This window comes from Sceloporus undulatus, chromosome 3 (assembly GCF_019175285.1).
Source record: "Sceloporus undulatus isolate JIND9_A2432 ecotype Alabama chromosome 3, SceUnd_v1.1, whole genome shotgun sequence".
NCBI classification, from domain to species: domain Eukaryota; kingdom Metazoa; phylum Chordata; class Lepidosauria; order Squamata; family Phrynosomatidae; genus Sceloporus; species Sceloporus undulatus.
This window is the reverse complement of record NC_056524.1, coordinates 170,585,049-170,607,454: the sequence shown is the minus strand read 5'-3', so window position 1 is coordinate 170,607,454 and position 22,406 is coordinate 170,585,049. Positions and strand designations below refer to the sequence as shown.

The following is a 22,406-nucleotide window of genomic DNA, read 5'->3' as shown; positions in this document are numbered from 1 at the left end:
TCGCCAAAAAGTGCGGCAGCCTGGTGGCATTGCTGCAAGGAGCTCTGGAATGGAGCTCCTTTTGGGAGTAGATCATTCTTGTGGCAACTGCACAGCCGTGGGAACGATCCTGAGGAGAAAGGGGCCGATCCTTTCTCCTCTGTAGGGCCGGGGTGTCCAGGGGGCATGAAGCCCCAAGGACACCCTTTTCCAGGCCATGGAAAAGCGGCATTTTGCCACTTCTCTTTAGCCCGGAAAAATGCCAGATTGGAGCCACAGGGCTGCCGGTGTGGCTGCCCCGGCCCCAGTCTAGCGCGAAAAGGGATAGCTGCAGGCCGCCCCTTTGGGGTGGTCTGTACTGCCCCAATGTTAGCTACACCCATTATTTCTACCCCAGACTGTTAACAGAGGATTGTGTAATTTACAAGAAAGACAAGGCTAAAAAGGATGGTCAAAAGCATCAAAAGGACTGCAGATGCAGAAAGTAGACAGACGCTACATAGGCATAAATAATAAAGATATAGAAATCTTTATTTTTGAATAGAGTAAAACCAATGGTTTTGTCAGAACAAGGGAAAGAAGAAAGTAGGCTGTAAATGCAAGAAGATCAGATGTTTTGAGAACAGAAAACCATGCCAACATTAGAAGATGTAACAGAAAAGGAAGTGTTGTCCAAGTCTCTCATATGACCACCTCAATTTCTTGCCCATCTTACATGGTTTTGCTTTCCTGTATTATTGGTGTAATGTTGGACATGATATAATATCGAGAAGCCATCTTTATTATGTAAGATTCCTACACAACAACCGCAAATCTGTTAAATTCAGAAGTTTGTGTCTCCATGAGTCAGTCCCAATTTACACTAATAATATAGAAAAAACACCATTGGACAAACCTGATGAGGAAATGAAAGCTTCACTATAGTCAGTGTTCTTCACTGTCCCCAGGCTTTTCTCTGCCCTGATCACTGTTGGGTTGCTTTGATTTTAGGTATTGATTACAGTCTTGGACATCAATGACTACCGGCCCCAGTTTTCGAAAAAACAATACAGCACCAGTGTATATGAAAATGAGCCAGCAGGGACATCTGTGATCACAATGAGTGCCTCTGATCTCGATGAGGGAGACAATGGAGTGGTGACATACAATATGGAAGGACCTGGAGTAGGTATGTAGTGGAGAGAAACTGGTTAAGATTATAACAATAGCCTCAGCTATTACGGCTATTAGTAATGGCTATAGGCCATTGTTTTTAACTTTTTAAAAACTGTGTAATTGTTTTGTAAACTTTGTGTTTACATTTTAATGCTTTGTATTGCTTTTAACTTAGAATAATAGAATAGAATTGTAGAGTTGGAAGAAACAACAAGGGACACCCAGTCCAACCCCCTGCCATGCAGGAAATCACAATCAAAGCATCCCTGACAGATGGCCCTCCAGCCTCTCTTTAAAGACCTCCAAGGAAGGAGACCCCACCACTCTCCTAGGGATTGTGTTCCACTGTCACAAAAATGTAAATACATCTGACTTCTAGATCTGCACCCTTGTCAAGATGTTACAAAAACAGGGCTGGGGTAGGAGGCTGATTTGAAGCTGAAATCAAGTTGTCTCTGCCATTACAGTATTAAAACAGAATAGCAGAGGAGGGCTCTGCAACAGAGCATAGAATTAACTCAGTAATTAACTTAATTGATTAATTTGTCAAATTTCTCACTAAATGCCCCAATTAGTGAATTACCTAATCCACTAAATAAGCTTTGCATATTAAAATTTGTGGATTACATCATTAGCATTTGTTTGGGTGGGTATCTCTCTCTCTCCCTCTGTCACTTTTCTTTAAAACAGGAAGGTGTGCTGCCTCCAGAGAAGAAGTATTAGGACTGGGGGAAATCCATCGCACATCTTTATTGTCAGGCAGGCTAATCTTCTTGTTTGGTTTTGTAAGTTAGCAGGGAGAGGGGAAAGAAAAAGAGAGAAACTCCTGGAACCCAGGTCTGAGAGGAACAAGAAATTGTCTCAAAAAATTCAGATTAAGAATTCTCCACTCTTCAGTCTTAACCTATTGCTGTATTTGCAGCAGATTAGTGCCTTCTGCCTGAAGTGTGTGTATGTGTGCGCACTTTCAAATCACCTGTTGACATATGACTACGCCATGAATTTCATGGGGTTTCTTAGGCAAAGAATACTCGGAGATTATTTTGCCAGTTCCTTCCTCTGAAATATAACCTACAGCAGCTGAAATTCGCTGGGTGTTGCTCATCTAAATACTAACCAAGACTGACCCTGCTAAGCTTTCAAGGGTGCCATTAGGGTAATTAGACCTAGCTTAAATATACCATTCCTTAATAACCTTTAACAAATGAGACATTTGAAGAGTAAGTAAAGTGCACATGTTGGTGAGGGTGGGAAGAAAAGAGAGATGCAGATAGGTGACCAGCTAAATTGAAATGGTTATAAGCTGAGTTCCCATACTTTGAGACAACCTTCCCCAACCTGACTGTTCTAATATGTGTTGCGCTTCCACCATCCCCAAGCAAAAGTCATTATGGGTTTTGTAGTCTGTGTGTGGGAAAATTCCAGGTTGGAGGAAGACAACTTGGAAAAGACCAAAAGAGTCCTTTAGAAGGAACCATTAAGAGAATGTGGTCCCCTAAGCTCAATAGTGACAATCTGCATGCCGTTATCTGTGAATTCCATGGTCTAGCCCCACATAAATACTTTTTTCAATGTGTTAATTAAATAAAACTAATCTAATTTAAAAGATCAGTTATTAGTGTTATTGTATTGAATTAATTTCCCAGTTTCTAACATAACATCATTAATTTTCAAACCTAAGTTCAAAGCTCTCATCTGTAAGTACTGAAATAAGGTTGAGACAGATGATGTGATAATTTCATATTTCATCTCTATGGTTGCTGGGAGCAAGAAAGACAAAAAAAATTCTCCAGATTTTTGACAATGAGATATACAGCTGTTGTTCAGAACGATCTGTCTACATCCTGTGCAAAGTATACCAGCTCCTTTATTGGTATAAAACACTGAGATAGAATGTCAACACTTCAGACAATTGGTATATAGAAAATATGGAATTTACTCTGGAAACAAGACATACAACACAGTGGTCAGCTCTTATTAAATGTATTACCTACATTCAGTACATTTGTGTGATGTAAACCTGTGACATTATTGTTAATTTTGAATAAATGCAGTATAAGGTTTGTTCTACTGATGTATAGGTTTCTTTATTCAGCCATTCTCCACCACAGTTCTAGATTGTTATCTCATTTTTTAAAAAGCAATACATTATAAACTGCTTTTGTAGTAAAACAATTCATATGGTACCCAAAGTGAGATACGTCTCTTGTGTCCTTAGAGGCTTTCAAAATTCAGAAAGACTCAGGCCTGATAACAACACGCAGACGTCTACAGTCTTATGAAAGGTTCAATTTGACTGTGGTGGCCACTGATAAAGGAAGACCACCACTCTGGGGGACCACTATGCTCCAAGTGGATGTTATTGATATCAATGATAATCGGCCATTGTTTGTCCGCCCTCCCAATGGCACCATCTTACATATTAAAGAGGTAAGTCCAAATCTAGAATCTTTCATGCTACTGATTTGATAGAGTAGTCTAGGGCTGACCTTCAGATGATTATGTTGCTGTGTTGTTTAATGTGCCCATTTTCTGTTACAAATGTATATGGGGATTTCTCAAAGTTTGAAAAGGTGAAAAACAAACCAAAAAACAGTCATCACAGATAATGGTCATACTGGCTGTGAGATCCATGATGTTTCCTAGTTACAGAGTTTGCTTTGGTTTCCATTTTTGTCTCTTATTTCCTTTTACAATTAAGGCATATTTCTAATTTTAATATAAAAGAAATGGATTCTGGGGGGTTATAGTCCTACATCTGATTGGAATATACCTAATAGCTCTGATCAATAATGTCTGCTTCACCCATGTTCAAAATGGTGCTAGAATTGAGATGTAGGATTGAGATGTCCCTCAGGTGGCAGCAACACAAATAAGAAAACTGTCTGGATTAGAATTTTTAAAAGCAGCATGCATTGCCCAGTTTGAGCCAATGTTTCAAATGGTATGAGGTCTGGTTAGTGCATTACTTCTTCATTTGTAGGAATGTGTGGAATTTAGTAAGTTCCTGGCTCACCAAATTCTCCACTGTGGAAATTCCATTGTGGCAACTTCTCAGAATATTCTGAAAAGCAAAACATATCTTGTAAATTTCTGTTTCAGCTAATGTGTTATATAGCTTGCAACTACAGCAGAGTCTGACTAAAAGTAATGTATTAACTGATCCTTAGAACATGATGTTTTGTTACAAAAGCTTTATTTGATGCAAAAGTGTTCTCTTGTATTTGGCATGTCACTCTGCTATAAGGTTTTTTTTTTTAATGGAGGAAGAAAACCATGTGTGTGCAGAAGCCAGGTATCTGTAGCTCATAGTGTATTCTTCAACATACTCTTAAAATTTGATATCCTCAACAATGTCTTCCACTGATATTGTGTTTGTGTCTGCAAACAGGAAATCCCCTTGCGATCAAATGTGTATGAAGTCTATGCCACAGATAAAGACGAGGGGCTCAATGGAGCTGTTCAGTACACCTTCCTTAAAACTGGTGCAGGGAATAAAGACTGGGAATACTTCACCATTGACTCCAACAGTGGACTTATTCAGACAGCAATGAGGCTGGACCGAGAGAAGCAAGCTGTGTACAGTGTAAGTGCTTGGGCAAGAATGTTGCAGCTTCCACAGGAGTATCCCATAAAGTTTGTTCATACCAGCCAGCTGCCAAATGTTTCGTTGTTCAAGAAGTTCTCAAGCCCAGCTCAAGTGGTGTCCAAATGACAATATCCTACCTAGGCAGGTGGAGGTACAACTACAGTAGCAGGTGGGGAACACCAGAGTGGGATTAGTGGTGCAGTAATGCTGTAAGGGTGTAATATCCTTAAACCAGGTCTACACAACTGATCAATTGGCAAAAAGAATGACACCTAACAAGGCTGCGATGGATTTCTGTCTCTTCATCATAAATTGTGTGCAGGCCTATAAACAGTAGACACCACAAAGGGGGCTTTTTTTAGAAATATCTGTAACCTTAAGAACCCTGTCCCCTCTTCTCAGCCATGTGAAGTTCTGAGTGTGCGTGAATTCAGATCAGGTGAATGTATTGGTAAGTATGCCTGACAGTATACAATGGCTCCTGGCTTTTAATTCTCGTGTACTTCACCATACCATAAATGTGAGCTGTTCTTCATTCCCTACCATATTGGTGACATTCTGGCCTCATTAACAAAGTTCTCCTCCCCTCATTTGCTCAACTACAAATTTTGTACATTGGCCATGGGAGAAGGTTGTACTTTAAAATAGATATTTCTGACCACAAATGTGTATGCATCCTCTCCAAACTAAACTGACTAAGCTTACATGGTCACTTTCACATGGGACCCATTTCCTGACTTCACAGAGGAGTGTAGAAGAGCACATTTATTTCTAGGTTCGCCTTAGGGTCATCATAAGACAAAAAGAACTTGAAGGCACACAGCATTTGCTCTAGCCCCTGAATGTGTCCCTTCTCTCTGGGGAGTAGGTACTGTACAATGGTGGTTATTGGAAGCATCAGTCCCTAGTCAGGTAATGTGCTTTGCCACTTGCTGTAATTGAAGCTGACTGAGGTTGTTCAGAATCTTTGCTTTCTGTCTCCCCAGTCATGGGGTGAACCTACTATCTGTGGTTGGAGAGGTGGAAGACAGCAGGGGAAGTGGCTGTGTGCATGTCCTGGCATTAATATTGTCTCGTCTGAATAATTGAATCAAGTCAAGTAGAAAGCTTTGAACACCTTCAGAAACTCACCAAAAAGTCTGAGAGTTATAACCCCAACAGCTTCAATGTATCATGTGGAAGAAAGTCATTTAGGCTATAGAGATGCCCCATTCTTCTTCTGGTCCACCACTGTATGTATGTCAATATATTTCACTAACAAGATGCTGAGCATTATTAGTCCTTTGTTGTGTAATACAGCCAAATAGAGAACTGATACACTGAGGCCAGTGTCATTATTTTACTGTTAATCTTCATTTGATGCAGTAACCTAGAAAATACCCCAGGCCAAATACATGACCAGCCTTTTGTGTGTTTCTCCCATAGCTGATCATTGTGGCATGTGATCAAGGGCAACCACCATATGAGACCATGCAGCCCCTCCAAGTGGCACTGGATGATATAGATGACAATGAACCCATCTTCATGAGGCCGCCTGTAAGCAGGTCTATCCCTTCCCCTTATGCACTTCATTGGAACTGTAGAATAGTGGATTTCAGTATACAGTAGGGTTTCTCTAGGCATGGTGCAGGAAGTAGCTGTTTTGTCATATTAACTCACCAGATACAGTTTGCAGAATGTATTTAGCATAATATTAGCTTGGAATCCCTGGAGACTGAGAAAACAGTTTCATTTTAGGGAAATATATTAATTTGTTACTTTATTTGTTACCTTCGGGGTTGTGAATACTGCCCCTAAGGGGCAGCCTGCAGGCATCTCCATTTTCGCCAGATCGGAGCCACAGCAACCGCATGCTATGGCCCCAATCTGGCTTTTCCAGGGCATGAAAAGGATTTGCAAAAAGCGGCTCCTTTTTGTGCCATGGAAAAGGGCACAATAACCACAGCAGCACAGCTACACAGCACTCCTTCAGCACTGTGTCATGCGAATGCAGCACCAGAGGAGCGCTGTGACACTGCGAGCCATGTCGTGCAATGTGCGGTGTCATGGCATCGTGGAGGCTCTACGCCCCGACTACACCCCCACTCCCCCAGCTGGCCTTTTAGGCCAGTGTGTAAAGGCTCTTGCTTACTTTTTTTGTTTCATACTGGAAGGAAGTTACTTATCACTACATTTCTATTACTGGTACCTTTTCCAAAACAAACTGGAGAAGCATGGTTTTCAGTGTAATGGTAAGAACATTTCCTATGTAAGAGTAATTACATAAAGTGAAGTCTTGTTACTAATTCATATTATCCTACCCCAATGAACTGAACATCACTTATCTACCTTCCAGATTTTTTCCAACCAGAAGTCTTAAATCTTAAAAATAACAATGCCGGGGTACAGACCGCCCCTTAAGGGCAGCCTGCACCCACCCGTTTCTCCGACGGATTGGGGCCTGAGCTGCCACAGCAGCAGCCTTGGAGGCCCCAATCTGCCACTTTTCCTGGCCTCAGGGAAGTGGCAAAAGGCAGGGACAGAGAAAGGGGCCGCTAAAAGGGTGCCAAGACGTAACGGCTGCGCTGCGCCATTTGGACACAACATAGCCGTTATATCAAAATGGCGGCACCCATGTAGACAGGGCGCCACCATTTTTACGTACTCAGTAAGTACTAGGGTTAGGGAGCATCTAAAAAGGACGCTTCCAGGCAACCCTAGCACGTACTGAATACGTGCTTAATGGCCCGTCTGGACAGGGCCTATAAAACTTTTATTTATATCCCACTTTTTGTTAAGACAATCAAAGTGGCGTACATCATTAAAATAGTACAACAATATATACACAATATCTCTTCCCCCCCACCCTTAAAACAGAATTAAACAGTTAAGGATTAAAATTTCATAGTTTTACCATAATTATACCCAGGACTTCCAAAAGAGAACCTGGGCCTTTTTAAGTTCAAAGATGCATAATAATTAGGACATCTGGAGAACTGTAACTTCCATGGTTTTACTCTTTATAAGAGTAATAGTGAAGGAAGCCCCCTTTTTAAGGGTCTGAAATAAAACCATAACCACGAAACGAAGCAAAATATTACATTGCTTCATTCAGCAATATTTAGTGCTTCTTTGTTACAATTTTTATTGTTGGTTTTAAAACCATTTTGAAGGCAATGTGATGTTATTTGTAATTTCATAAATTCCACCCTGGCCCCCATATACGTTTGTATGTATAAACTGGAGTGGATGGCATGACACATAATTTACTGTTTTGCTGAGAAGTATCATTCTTGTTTGTCATTATTGCCCTGTTTCACTCATTCTCTCCCTTCTTCCTAACATCTTCTGCAGAAAGGTGGCCCTCCCTACCAGGTTCTTTCTGTGCCTGAACACTCACGCCCTGGAACCATTGTGGGGAATGTCACTGGTGCAGTGGATGCTGATGAGGGTTCCAATGCTGTGGTCTATTACTTCATTGCAGGTAGACTTGGCATCATTTTCTTTTATGGTTTTTGTATTGTTCAGTGCTTGAATCATGTTTATATTCAATCACCCATTCAGTGTTTAATAAATAAATAAATATATAATATTAAATGGTTGCCAGGGCTAAAATATTGTCCAGACGCTTTCTCCTGGGTTAGATGCATTTTGAGTTCAAATGCTTCTCCCTGGTGCTGGAAAAAGAAAATAAACTGGTGATCTGATACTACTTGAAGATGTGATATTATCTTTTTCTTCCCTTTCTCAGGCAGTCTCCAGACTCTCCAGCCAAAATTTAACATATCAACCACTGCACTGCCTTTGTCAGTTCAATATGGCCTGAATCCTCCTGCTAGACCTGATTAAAATTAACTCTTTGAATCAATGAGTTTAACTTATGTGTTGTCTCACTATTCAGTAACTGATTTAGAGATTTTACATTATGTGGGAGTAAACAGAAGGATGCAGACCTATGACCAAACACAATAAATTGAGTATAATATTGTGTATCATGCTATGCATTCCTAAGGAGACTATTTTGGTCCCCTCCTTATTGTCCTGTCAAGCAAGGGAATTTTTTGTTATTCTGGCAAACTGTTTTTTTAACAAAACGTTAATCATATGTTTATATATATTTTTTAAAATGGATATATTTTAAATTGCTTTCATCTTATAGATGGGTTAATGACATTTTAGCAATAACCTGGTGTGTTTTAGGGCCCAGACAGACAGACCAAAATAAAGCTGCTTTGGTTCACTTTGGAGGTATGCTGTTTAAATGATGCCTGCGTCCTAAGAGGCCGGAAGCTGCGGCAAAGCCACGCTCCAGTCCTAAGGACTGGAGCACAGCTTTGGTGCAACTTCTGACCTCTTCAGATGTGTGTGTCATTTAAACTGCATACCTCCAAAGTGACCTGAAGCAGCTTTATTTTGGCCTGTCTGTTAGCTATACTGGGAGAGGGGGTTAAATCAAGTCTTTTTTAAGTCACCTTTATGTAAGTCACCTTTGGGCAGAACAAATGGGCAGGAAAAAGCAGGTCGATCTTGCTTTTTCCAAAAGTGAGTTGAAACTCTGCTGCTTGCATGGCCCACTCCCAAGGCAGGCCAAATAAGCAGAGGCTGACTGCATGGCACAGCATCAAGCCACATCACTGGGAAAGGTTTTTTTGTTGCGTACTCACCATACATGCACACTGTCACACAAACATACCACCTGTGACCAAGTACTTCCTACATCTACAGTTGCCATCGTATTGCATGGCCACACATTTGCACTTGGGATCTTCTGCTGGTTCAGGGCACTGGTGTATTGGTGTGCAAGTGATACACACTGAGCAAGCAGATGTGAGCAAAGCACAATCATGGAGCCCCTCCCACATGCCCCCTTCACACCATGCCCTCCTGTTAGAATGTCTGGTTTTTCAATGGTGTCATTACATCTATTGGAATTGCCCCATTTTCATTTCACTGCTTTGTCAAGGCGTTTATATTCATCAGTGAAGATGCGCATTTTCTGCCTTGAGTTGGACTATCCGTGCTTCTTTTTGCCTGGAACATGGCTTCATTCTGGCTTCCAGTTGCTTTCAAGGTGTGCATCATCTAAACACTTCACCTTCAAAGCAGCTGGAAACTGTTTTATTTTGCCTATCTGTTTCACCCCCTTGAGCACCAATTACAGGAGGGGAAAGATTGGTTAGGAATTCTTTTGGTGCCTCACAGTAGCATAAGAGTCTATTAGCATATGGCATTTTTTGAAATCTATGTAATAGTGACAAGAGGATGGCCAAGAAAGCAGTCTCTGTCACTAGAGCAGTTTAGTACAAATTACTGATACTCTTACTCTTTTTTACAGCTGGTAACAGAGAGAACAATTTCCAACTGAGTCGGGAAGGCAAATTGCAGGTGATGCGGGACTTGGACAGGGAGAAAGAAGCATTCTATTCTATCATTGTCAAAGCTTCTAGTAATAGGAACTGGACACCTCCTCAGGGTCGTCGGGCTGCCAGGCTCCAAGCTATGGACCTCAGCACTGATACTACTCTCCAGGAAGTAAGGATCTTCCTGGATGATATTAATGACCAGCCTCCCCGGTTCATCAAATCAGAATACACAGCAGGTAAATACCTATCACTATAAAGTTCATTTCCTCAAATCCCTAGCATAGGATGGAATAAGAATGTTGTATGTGTGCTATGGATAAAATTCCAGGTGGAAAAAGAAAACAAATGAGATTCTGAAAAGTGATTTAAAAATATACAAGATATCCAAATTCTACCTTCTTCACCACTTTACTAACCTTAGGAATCTAGTCAGGAAGTGCTGGGCAACAACATTTAGCACAGACTAAGCATGTAATGTTCGGATGCTCTCATGCTTAACTCTCTTCCAATGAAATCAGTTGGACTTTAAAGATCTAATTGTATTCCAAATCCAAACTAGAATAGACCTATTAAGTCAATGAGAACTTGGTGAATCAACGCAAATATGTGTACATGATTTATTTATTTAAGTGACTGATGGATTGATTTAATAAATCTGTTGTACTTGGGATCAGCAAATGAATTTAGTCATGAAAGTCTGAACTATGTCTGAATTATACCTAGATTTTCAAATTCATTTTTTAAAAAAGATAATGGCTGGCATCCTGTTGGTCAGTCCAGCTAGATTAGACCCATTCAATTAATTATTCAGTGATGAATCAACACATTGGTAAATCCTACTGATTCAGTGAGATTACTGTGGTCGGGAGTAACAACAAGATATAAGCCAATACATTTTAGTATACATTTTCCACCTATGTTATTTAATATAATTAGGCAAACTGGACAGAGCCAGTGATCAAATTATGCATATTTTAGGAGTGATAAGAAAATTATTCTATTGCTGTTTTGTCCTGTGGCATGTTTATATAAATAAATGCAAGAAAGTGGAAGACTATTGGCTTATCTTTATGAAGTTGCACATTGAAATATTTAGGTATCATGACTTCTGCTTTTATTAGCTTGCTTCTTGCCTCCCCCCTCCCTTCTCTCTCCCTGCTGAAAGGGGTTGCAACTGACGCAAAGGTGGGTTCTGAACTGATCAAACTTGCTGCTCTGGATGCAGATGTGGGAAACAATAGTCTGGTCTTGTACAGCATTCTGGGGATCCGCTACATCAAGCAACATTCCAATGACTCTGAAGAGGTGGCCAACATTTTCAGCATTGGTAAGAATGACTATTTGGAAGGAAATCTGGGCCATTTGAAAACTCCAGTACATGCAATATGTATAGGATGTGATATACTAGTTAGTGTGTCTAGAAGAGGCAAGACACACTATACAAACAAATCATTGGTCATTCAATCCAACAACCATTTGAAACTTTCTTTGGCCTCAGGATTGCTTAATGGCCATACTTGAGAGAAGAAGTTGGCAGGGAATACAGATTTGCCATATCTGTAGATATAGGTTTGTTGGGCAGCACATAGCTATTTGAATGGATGAATGGATAGATGAAATTTAATTATTCTTGAAACTGAGGGAGTTAATGGCTACTTTATATACTCAGAAAGTTGAGTTAAACTGCACTAGACTGCAAACTGGGGGAGTGAATGCCTAAATGATTCCCTTGTTTTGAAAGCAAGCAAATGAACAAAGTATTTTCCTTGCTTTTATGAAAGTGGCACATCAAGTAAATGGCTAGTCTAGAATCATTGGACCTGCTGTACTACATTTTTAAGTACAGGGAGATTTGAGCTGGGAAAACATGCAAATACAACACCTGCTGTCCTCAGTCTGAATGGTGCAGTCCCAACACAATTGTATGATGTGATGTTTCTGAAGAGACAGATTGGCTTTAAACCTGGCTCCGTGGTTATTTATTCTTATAGGTAACTTAGATGGTATACTTCGGACTTTTGACCTTTTCACTGCTTACAACCCTGGCTACTTTGTGGTAGATGTCATGGCTTCAGATCTGGCTGGTCACAATGACACTGCATTTGTTGGAATCTATATCCTGCGTGATGATCAGAGGGTAAAGATCATAATCAATGAGATCCCAGATAAAGTACGGCAGTTTGAGGAAGAGTTCATAAGCCTCTTGTCTAATATCACTGGGGCCGTTGTCAATACAGATGATGTGCAGGTAATGACCCTTTAAGAGCAGCACTTTCATTTTCTTATAAACTGTTCATGCAGGTTCCTCCTGGTTGACATTCAGAATGATGAATTAAAATTTGACCATCCTTTTGGGATGGTGTGCCTTACGGCTGTTAGCAAAAAGAAATAACAGATGTTATTTAGTTGCTGTTGAGATCGAAGAAGGAATATATTTTCCCTATCTTTCCTGCAGTTCCATGTTGACAAAAAAGGCCGTGTGAACTTTGCCCAAACAGAATTGCTGATCCATGTGGTGAATCGGGAAACCAATCGAATTCTGGATGTAGAACGGTAAAGATGCTGTATTCCTATATATGTGATACATTTATATGTCATAAGAAAATACAGAAAAAAGCTCTGTCTGAGGTGAGATGTTAACAGGGGACATCTTAGTATACACTCTCACTGCCCCATAACATCCCTTCCTTTCGACTAATACATGAGGGTAAGTTTCCTTAGCCTCCTCCACCCAAAAAAGTAGTGGTTGGATGAATGATAGTGTGCACAGTGCTACAAATACAGTTTAATGGAAGGAGCTTCACCTCTCCATCTATTGAGTTGAAAATGATGACTGGGTAGTGAACATTAATTTTGTTATACATAGGGGGGGTTTTCAGTGTAATTCTTTAGCTTTAGAATGACAAGTCAATACTTTTTAAACCTGTTCCCAGAGTAATACAGATGATTGATGAGAATAAGGAGCAGTTGCGGAATCTGTTCAGGAATTACAATGTCCTGGATGTGCAACCAGCCATCACAGCCAGGGCTCCAGATGACCTGTCAGCACTTCAGGTAAGATGATCCTTTATACTTCAAGTGTAATTTACTGCCATTTCTTAGAATTCTTTCAATCCAGTAGCTCTGGAAGAAAGTATTTGTCTATGCGTTGCCTTAGGGATGCCCTTACTGAGGTTCATATTACTGTAGTAAATGTGAAGCAGCTAAAGATTATGCAGTTATGTTAGCTGAGTTTCTACCCAATGTGTTGTTGTTGTTGCTGTTGTTGTTGTTCTACACCTTCAAGTCATTTCCATCTTACACATCAAACCTATCACACAATTTTCTTGGCAAGATTTGCTAAGGGTGGGGGTTGCTTGTTACTGAGGCTGAAAGATTGTGACTGTGGCTTTGCATGGCTGAGTGGGGATTTTTATAGCCATCATCATCTTTCCTAATAAGACCTTTTTTTATTATTATTTAATGGCTACCTTATACAGTCATTATACATACAAAATGTCTTATAGGACAGGTGACAACATCTTTATATTGACTCTTCAACAAGAAGAATGCATGTATAGTTTCTAACACTATAAAAAAAGGAGCATTTATTATTCAGGTGGATTGACATCAATGGGAGAAAAAGGCAGACAGGAAGCATATTAAATTGAACATTTTCATGAAGCGATTATCAAATAATGGTTTTGCCATTCATTATGCTTTATATTCTTTCACAATGGCCTGAGTATGAATGCAGATAACTATTGAGCTAGCTATTGCTATCCCACAGTTAGTAGATTATTTACAATATGTAAACTTTAAGCTGGTGGCGATGCAAGTTTTTAAAAATTCCATCCCTACTGTAATGCTTTGTTTTGTTTTTTGTTTTGTTTTGTTTTTTGTCATTTCTAGATGGCAATAATCATTCTGGCTATTCTCCTCTTCCTGGCAGCCATGTTATTTATCCTCATGAATTGGTACTACAGAACAGTGTGAGTAGCCCTCACTACCTACACGATGTAAGGACAGAATATCTCAGACATCACAGTAAAACTGTATTTTTGGACAAAAGTGCAAATAATCATCCTTAAAATTTAAATAATTCTGATTGGAATTTACAATCACAGTTATGAATGTGTAACTTAGAATACATGCTTATTAATGTGTAACTCTAGATTGCCCATTCATAACTGGTCCATATTCACAATCCCTGTGTATCCAGCAGTGTAGGGAATATGTAGGAATTGTAAAAATCCCCAAGTACCAATGTACTGGGCAGCAGGCACTGCAAGTGACAGGAGTCTGTTCACCTGTCAACTAGAAAGCAGCTGATGGATGCTTCTCCCACCCACACCACCCTGTGAGCAAACATCTGGGACCAAGAGGAATTGCAACAGAGATCCAGCTTCTGGCTATTGCACTGGTAATTGCCAAGACAGCAGAGGTGGATCAGAAAAAAACAGAATCCCATTGTTCAAGATCAAGGTTGCTTGATAAATCAGGGTTGGGAAAATTGGGCCAGGAGACACTACTTAGTTAAGTATTATTGTTGTTGGGTGCCTTCAAGCAATTCCCAACCCATGGTGACCCTAGGGGGAACTTATTATGGGGTTTTCTGGGCTGAGAGTGCATGACTCACCCAAGATCACCCATGGGTTTCCATGGCTTGAGTAATTGAATTCTGGTCTCAAGAGTCATAGACCAGTGCTCAAACTATGACACCATACTGGCTTTCTTTAGTTAAATATAATTTTTAGTTGAGTATAGTCCAAAACACACACAGAAATAATTGAGTTTGAGACCGCTTTAACTATCTTGGCTCAGTGCTAAGGAATCCTGGGAATCGTAGTTTATTGTGGCACCAGAGCTCTCTGATAGAGAAAGCTAAATGTCTCACAATTCAGTTCCCATGATTCCCTAGCATTGAGCCAGAGCAATTAAAGGAATCTCAAACTGGCTTGTTTCTTCAGTGTGTTTTAGATCTAATTTTTTTACGGAGGCCAAGTTTTTAGATCAACTACATAGCTTAAGTATAGTTAACTATGTAACTGATCTAGAATTTCAGCCATTGTAAAAATTTAGACATTTGCAAAAAGATAAATGGCCATATATTTCCCCATACCACAGATATCTTTGGGAAAGTGCTGGGGATGTCTACAGAGTTTCTTCCTGCACAGCCTGAGGCAGAACTAGCCACCTCATTTTTCCGTTTAAGATGATTTCCATTCTTTATATTGAACCCCAGTCTGTGACCAAAAGCCACAGTTCCTCATCAGGCTGACCTTTAGAGAAAACAGATGCTACCTGCACTGACTCCTAAATGTTCAGATTGTTGGGTCAGGTCCTAAGCTGTTTTGCATAGAGAGAGAGTGATGCAGTAGATCCTTGCTTGTGCAAGGAGAGTGTTTCGTGATGCTCATCACCTCTTCCTGGGTTTGGACCAGGCTCAGTAATTTTAAAAGCATCAGATATCTTAGCATAACTTCAGGTAGTAACCACTTGCATCAAATTTGCAAACTACATTAATGGCATAAAAAGGATATTGTTTTGCTCATGAAGAGAACACAATATAGTATGAGATAAAAAGCTGGGTGAGTAGTAAAGTCTTACACTTTCAGGTTATGCAAGACAGAAACATGTGGGATGATTTTAAGGGACTATTCTAATCCCCACTAGACCTGTGAAAAATTTTTACTATACGTTGCTTGAATGTAGCTTTTTCAAGTTGTTCATTTTGTTTAAATTCTTTTGCAGACACAAAAGAAAATTAAAAGCGATTGTGGCTGGTTCCACAGGTGAGAAATATTATTGTTTTTCTTTCTGATTTATGAGGAAAACATGTTCATTATGAATGTGAGAAGGTTGCTATCATTCATAACACTGACTGGTAAAGCCAGCAGCCTGACACAGGTTGCTTCCACTCTATGGCTCCTTGATGGTCCTGAAGCATTGCTTTTTCACAATAAGATGACGTTGAAATTAAACTGCCTGTTCTACATAGCACAAAATATAGTGCTATATTATCCCAGTTACACTTGTAGCCATTACCAAGATCTTTCTACAATGTTTATATAGAATTAAGTCCCATTCAGCAAAGGTTCCCTTTAATTTTAATTAGTAGCTTCCACCCTGCAGCTTCTAACCTAATGTTTTCTGTTCAGCATTATTACTGGTGAATAGTTTCTTAATTATCCAGATCCTTTTTACTGGGTTAAATATTGATTTCCAGTCTTTCCATTTCTGCTATAAAAATAAAAGAAAGGCAGAAACTAATGAGACTAAATCATAATTGAAATCACCAGTCCCTACCATTAATTTTTTTTACCATTAATTAAGAAGTTATTGAGTCTGCTCATCAGTAATATTGCTTACATCTGGAACAGAAGTAATAATGGGGAGAGACTCAAAAGAGAAAATGTCTAATTAAAGGCACAGTAGTCCTAAAAATCTTCAATTGCAGTTTGACACTCTGGTCAAGCTGGTGCTGCACTTGTGTTTTAATTTTGAAAATTGCCATAAATCAGGTCTGAAAAAAGATGGGTGGACAACAGAGAAAGGACTGGAATGCAACAGGGTGGCAACAACAGCATCTGGATTCTCCATAAAAAGTGAGTGAACAAAGGATGTGAATTCCTGACTAAACTGGTAGTGTGGAAGCAACCAGACAGAAGAGAAGTGGTGAAACTTTCTTTGGCATGCAGATAAGTGATGTGGAAAGCTTCACTCCAAAATGTCTGTGTGTCAGGCTGCTGTTAAAGGCACAGGCTACAGGTCCATTAAAAAAAAAGATGTCAAGGTCTAAAATTAGTTGGTGTAAATAATTCTCACTGAACTCTATACATTGCCTTCTGCAGGTAACCGAGGTTTCATGGACATGATGGATATGCCAAACACAAATAAATATTCCTTTGATGGGTGAGTTCTCAATAATTTCAGAAACTTTCAGTACTGGATAACCCTAGTCTAAACATATAACCTTTGAGCCCAATATTACCCAAATGCAAGCATCTTGAGCGGGCACCCACAATTAATACTCAAATAAGGGAATTTAATTAACTCAAATGAAGCCTGTGAGAGGGCTTTGGGTAACTTAAAAGCTGGGGTCAGACCTGTGTGTAACAGTTCCAAAAAACTGGACTTTCAGAATTTAAGTTCCAAATGTAGGTTTATTTATAACAGCAAAAGGGGAAATGAACTTTCACACAAAAACACACACTCAAACATATATACAAGAAGTAGCGATATAAAAACTGGTAGAAGATAAGTGATTTTTAGCATTGCAAAGGGTGATACAGTACCAGTCCCAGAAGCAGATGTCCAATTTGGGATTCTATGAAGTGAAATGGGTCAGCAGCTGCTTGTGGATCCAGCAATGCTGAGGAATCTAGGGACATACTGACAGGGTGTCTGTCTGACCTCAACCAAGACCAAATTGGTGGCATTTTGGCAAGACCGGGGCAGTTTTGGGATTAAAGTGAAATTCCGAGGAGGGAAGAATAGAACTGGAAGTCTGTAAATGACAGGACAATCACCATGAATGTCCCTTGACAAAGGAGTCTCACTCCCAGAGGGAGGTAATCTTGGACTTCTGTTCATGTGTAAACCCAATGTTTATCACCTACAATCACCCCTATCAGTAAAGGGATTATGCAGATTCCAATCTTAATTGAACTATCCTGTCTACGTGCCCCAGCTTCCATCACACTGAGGGTCTCCAAATTTGTATGGCATGGCAAGTTTTCCTGCACTGGGGTGCCCTCTCAGTTACCTGCCTAAAACATCCCTTTTAATATTAAGTTTATATCAGAGGTTGATTAGGGGTGAAGGAGGAATGGTCCATGGGGTAACACTAGACTAGAAAGTGCTAATCTAAACAAACACATATCCTCCTGTCATGTGGCCCAGTTTTTCATGTATTTATTCTCAAATAGCTTGATATTGATCAATACCTACTTTGCCCTGATCTCACAAAAGGAAAAGGGTGCACAACTTGAGGAACATGGAAAAGGTAGGGGTACAGTAGGGGAAATACAGTACAGAATAAGTAAAGAGGTAGTGCATGTATACATGGTTAATCTAAATGAATTCAAGTGTGTAAGACCAGATGAACTACATCCAAGGGTATTAAAAGAACTGACATAAGTAATCTCAGAGCCACTGGCAATAACCTTTGAGAATTCCTGGAGAACAGGAGAAGTTCCAGTGCACTGCAGGAGGGCAAATGTTATTCCCATCTTCAAAAAGGGGGGAAAGAGGAGCTAAACAATTACTGCCCTGTTAGCCTGACATCAGTACTAGCACTTTAGACCAGCTCATTAAACAGAGAGTCTGCAAACATTTAGAAAGGAATGTCCTAATCTTAGTAAGTCAACATGTTTAAAAAAAAAAAAGTCATGCCAGACTAATCTGATCTCCATTTTTCTGATAAAATAATCAGTTTGGTAGATGGAGGGAATGCTGTGGATGTAGCATATTCAGTAAGGCCTTCAACAAGGTCCCCCATGATATTCTTGCATACAAGCTAGTAAAATGTGGATTAGGCAATGCAACTGTTAGGTGGATTTGTAATTTGTTGACCATCCAAACCCAAAGGGTGCTCAGCAATGGCTCCTCTTCATCTTTGAGAGAAGTGACCAGTGGGATACAACAGGGTTCTGTCTTGGGCCCAATGCTATTCAACATCTTTATCTATGACTTGGATGAAAGAATAGAGGGCATGCCTATCAAATTTGCAGATGGCACCAAATTAGGAGGAGTAGCTAATAGGCCAGAGGACAGGATCAAAATTCAAAATGATCTTAATACTGTACAGTGATTCCGAAACTCTGGCCCTCCAGGTGTTTTGGACTCCAGCTCCCAGAAGCCTCAGCCATATTGGCCAATGGTTTAGCATTATAGAAGTCAAAGTCCAAAACAGTTGGGAGACAAGAGTTTGGGAACCACTGCCTTAATAGAGCAAGTTTTGCCCTTTCCTTCATTTCAGACTGTTCTCCCATAATAAAAGGTTTAATAGATTTTCCATATCATAAACAAATATTAAGCATTTGCTCACTCAGATACATGTAGAACATGCAGCTAGGCCCTTAGACTGAAAGCTTTCTTTCTCACCTGCTCTTTCCCCCTCTTTTCTCATGAGTTCCACAATTCTATCCATCTGGAATATGATCTTCCTCTTTTCCTACTGCCTTCTACCTTACCAAGCATTTATTGTCTTTTCTAGTGATTCCTCAGGGTATGTCCAAAGTATAACAGTCTCAGTTTAGTGATCTTGGCTTCTAGGAAGAGTTCAGGCTTGATTTGCTCTAGTACCCATTTATTCATTGTTTTAGCAGTCCACTGTATCTGTAAAGCTCTTCCATAGGTTGCATTATTATAGTTCTTTATTTAAGACATCATATCCTCCTTGCAGAGCAAACCCTGTGTGGTTGGACCCTTTCTGCAGAAATTTGGAGCTGGCAGCCCAAGCTGAACATGAGGATGATCTGCCTGAGAACCTAAGTGAAATTACAGACTTGTGGAATAGCCCAGCAAGAACTCATGTGAGATCGCAACTTCTTAATTTTAGGGGTTCAAATCACATATGTAGCTTTTCTTAAGCAGTTTTGTACCAGAAGTATTTCTTCTAAAATTCAGAAGATCTAAGGATTGTGGTTTGATATGAGTTTAGATGTGTTGAGAAGCTAATTTTGGTATAATTGACTCTGCAGCCAGCATAAAATAGTCAAACACATGGATCAGTAGAGCACTTTTGGTAATATGGATAAATGTGAATTAAATATGGACATCGTTCATCAAACATGGCCATCCTATTGTAGTAAAAGGTTTTAGTTATCATTACTAGTGCAGATCTGGTAAGCCAACCAAAAAGGTGGTAGCTTTAGAGGTACTTTAGTCTTTGTCTGATTATGAAACACAAAGGATATTCATTGCTTCTCATTCCCAGTTAAGGGTATCACCCAGACCAAAATGTTTTGTGCTAGAGCTGGATAAAGTTGATGCTACTTTCCACTGTTGGTGATTTTTTTTAAAATTGCTGATATGTTTTCTAGGGACTTAAATACTGCAAAGAAAATTGACTCCCAGGAAACAGTAGACAAAACCAAATCAGAAAGAGACATCAAAGTTTCTGGAAGGATTCCAACATGGCTTTTCATTCAAACCTATTGATAGAGAAACTAATTTAAATCTCTTCTTCTCAGGGAACATTTGGACGAGAGCCTTCAGCTGCCAAACCTGAAGATGATCGCTATCTGCGAGCAGCCATCCAGGAGTATGACAATATTGCCAAACTTGGCCAGATCATGCGAGAAGGGCCTATCAAGGTAAGTAATGGTGTCTAGCATCCTCTGTCTGGTTTAGGAGTATTTATGTCCAATGAAAGGTTTTTGCTTTTACTTTGCCATGGAGGTTGGATGAAAGATCTGTTCACCTCAGTATATTGTAACAGTAGAAATGACTATCCTTCTGAATCCCTTGAGGGATTCTGAGGGCTATACAGTGAGTGGAGCTCCAGTCCATGGAACAGAGCCTCATTCTGTAGCAGCAAAGTGCCCATGTGTGGAGCCGATATCTATATCCTGCTTGATAGTTTTCCCATGGAATTGACAAAAGGATTCCAGGACAGCTGATGGCTTTAACTCTGGAGTGACAAAACATTGACTGGATTTGAGACAACCCCTGGATAATCGAAAGGGGAGGTTTAATAGGTACACAGCCTGAGATGAGGAGGAGTATGATCTTAAATAGCCTTGCAATGGGACTTGCTCAGTTCCAATTGCAAGAGGATAGGTGGAGAGCCAGGGGGAAAGATGGAGTGATCAACAAACACATTAACTTTTATTGTAGTTCCAGCTAGGTTTTCCACATATACTTGGGCCAGCATGCCTTTCCCACATGAAACATCCTAGTGTTCTTAAAATATGCCTGATACTAGATATCAAATATGAAAATATGAAACCCCATATTCAGTAAGATGAGTGTAGGCTATGGTAACAATGTCAACTGGACAAGATTCTTAAGTGCAAAGAAACTGAATGCTGAAGTTAATATCACCCAAGCCATAATATTTATCATCACCTAGTACAGATGTGAGAGCTGAACAGTGAAGAGAGCTGATAGAAAGAAAACCAGCTCCTTTGAAATGTGGTGCTGGAGAAGAGCACTGGACATCAACAAAGACAAACAAATGGGTCCTAGAACAAATCAAGCCTGAACCCTCCCTGGAACCCAAGATGATTAAACTGAGGCTATCATATTTCATCTAAATCATGAGAAGGCATTATTCACTAGAAAAGACAATAGTGCAAGAAAAGGTAGAGGGCAATAGGAGAAGAGGAAGACAGCATACCAGATGGATAGCTCAATAAAAGAGGCCATGACACTAAGCCTGCAGGACCTGAGCAGAGTGGTTGAATACAAAGGGGCTCAAAGTCAACTGAAATGAAGTTAACAACAAAGGATGTTCATACATAATACATTGTGGCAAGTATCCTACTTAGAGCAGGATAAAACCAGAAGCATTAGCTCTAGAAATCAAAAGACTGTACAATTGTAGTTTCACCACAATTTTATGTTGAATAGATATATAGCTTTGGGCCAGTTCTTATGAGGATTCCTTGGACAGGGGAAGTGTCAGAATAGGTTGCAAAGGGCCCAGAGTAATCTGTCCTGTTGCCCATTCCCTCCCTCCTTCTAGGGCTCTCTCTTAAAGGTAGTCTTGGATGATTACATGAGGTTGAAAAGACTGCTTGCTGAGCGGATGGTGCATAAAGCCACCACCAGTCATGGGGACCAGTCCTCAGTCTCTGAGGTAGAGCCTGCTTGTGCATGGGAGTTCTTAAAAATGTTTGTTGTGCCCTTTGGGATGTAATGTCTTTTCTTCAAAATTATAACCTTCTGAATACATTGCATAGAATTCACAGCTATTTTTCTCTGTACCTCTAATGTCTCTAAGTTCAAAGATATCATACAGGGATGGAAAGAGTTCTCTCTACTTGGAGAGCTTATGAGAGCTTGTGTGCATTTTTCTATTATTTTTTGTTTGGGGAGGTTGCAAAACCAAAATCCATTGTGCAAAAAAAAAATTCTCCTTCCCTTTTGTGGAAAAAAACATTTGTGCAGAAAATAATGTGAAGGGTTGACACCCCCCCCAAAAAAAAATCCCAAAGTACAAAAAGAGGTAGAAAATGTGCAAAAATTTATAATAAATATTCATAATATTCCTCAGCAGGGAGAAAACCTTTGAGAAAAGTCATAATTTGCGCAAAATATTTTGGTGCTTGATAATTTTTCCAATTGGTTTCTAGACACCCAGGTTTGTTTGTTTTTTAAAAAAAGGGCAATTTGTGAGTATTCTGTACATG

At 39.9% G+C, this 22,406-nt stretch overlaps 1 protein-coding gene across 6 annotated transcripts in view; it reads left to right on the top strand.

Annotated features, from left to right (window-relative positions):
- CDH23 (cadherin related 23) overlaps positions 1-22,406 on the top strand; it is a 568,554-nt gene that overhangs the window by 542,484 nt on the left and 3,664 nt on the right. Inside the window, exons 53-69 of one of the 6 annotated variants that reach the window (XM_042457555.1) lie at positions 970-1,147; positions 3,353-3,564; positions 4,526-4,720; positions 6,149-6,259; positions 8,057-8,186; positions 10,038-10,301; positions 11,231-11,392; positions 12,057-12,313; positions 12,521-12,618; positions 12,999-13,119; positions 13,957-14,036; positions 15,799-15,839; positions 16,569-16,652; positions 16,899-16,959; positions 19,454-19,583; positions 20,244-20,366; positions 21,740-21,853. In XM_042457555.1, coding sequence (XP_042313489.1) covers positions 970-1,147; positions 3,353-3,564; positions 4,526-4,720; positions 6,149-6,259; positions 8,057-8,186; positions 10,038-10,301; positions 11,231-11,392; positions 12,057-12,313; positions 12,521-12,618; positions 12,999-13,119; positions 13,957-14,036; positions 15,799-15,839; positions 16,569-16,652; positions 16,899-16,959; positions 19,454-19,583; positions 20,244-20,366; positions 21,740-21,853 — 2,361 coding nt within the window. Of the gene's footprint in view, positions 1-969; positions 1,148-3,352; positions 3,565-4,525; positions 4,721-6,148; positions 6,268-8,056; positions 8,187-10,037; positions 10,302-11,230; positions 11,393-12,056; positions 12,314-12,520; positions 12,619-12,998; positions 13,120-13,956; positions 14,037-15,798; positions 15,840-16,568; positions 16,653-16,898; positions 16,960-19,453; positions 19,584-20,243; positions 20,367-21,739; positions 21,854-22,406 lie in introns of those variants that run through there. The other 5 variants (XM_042457556.1, XM_042457557.1, XM_042457558.1 and 2 more) reach the window with 5 other exon arrangements.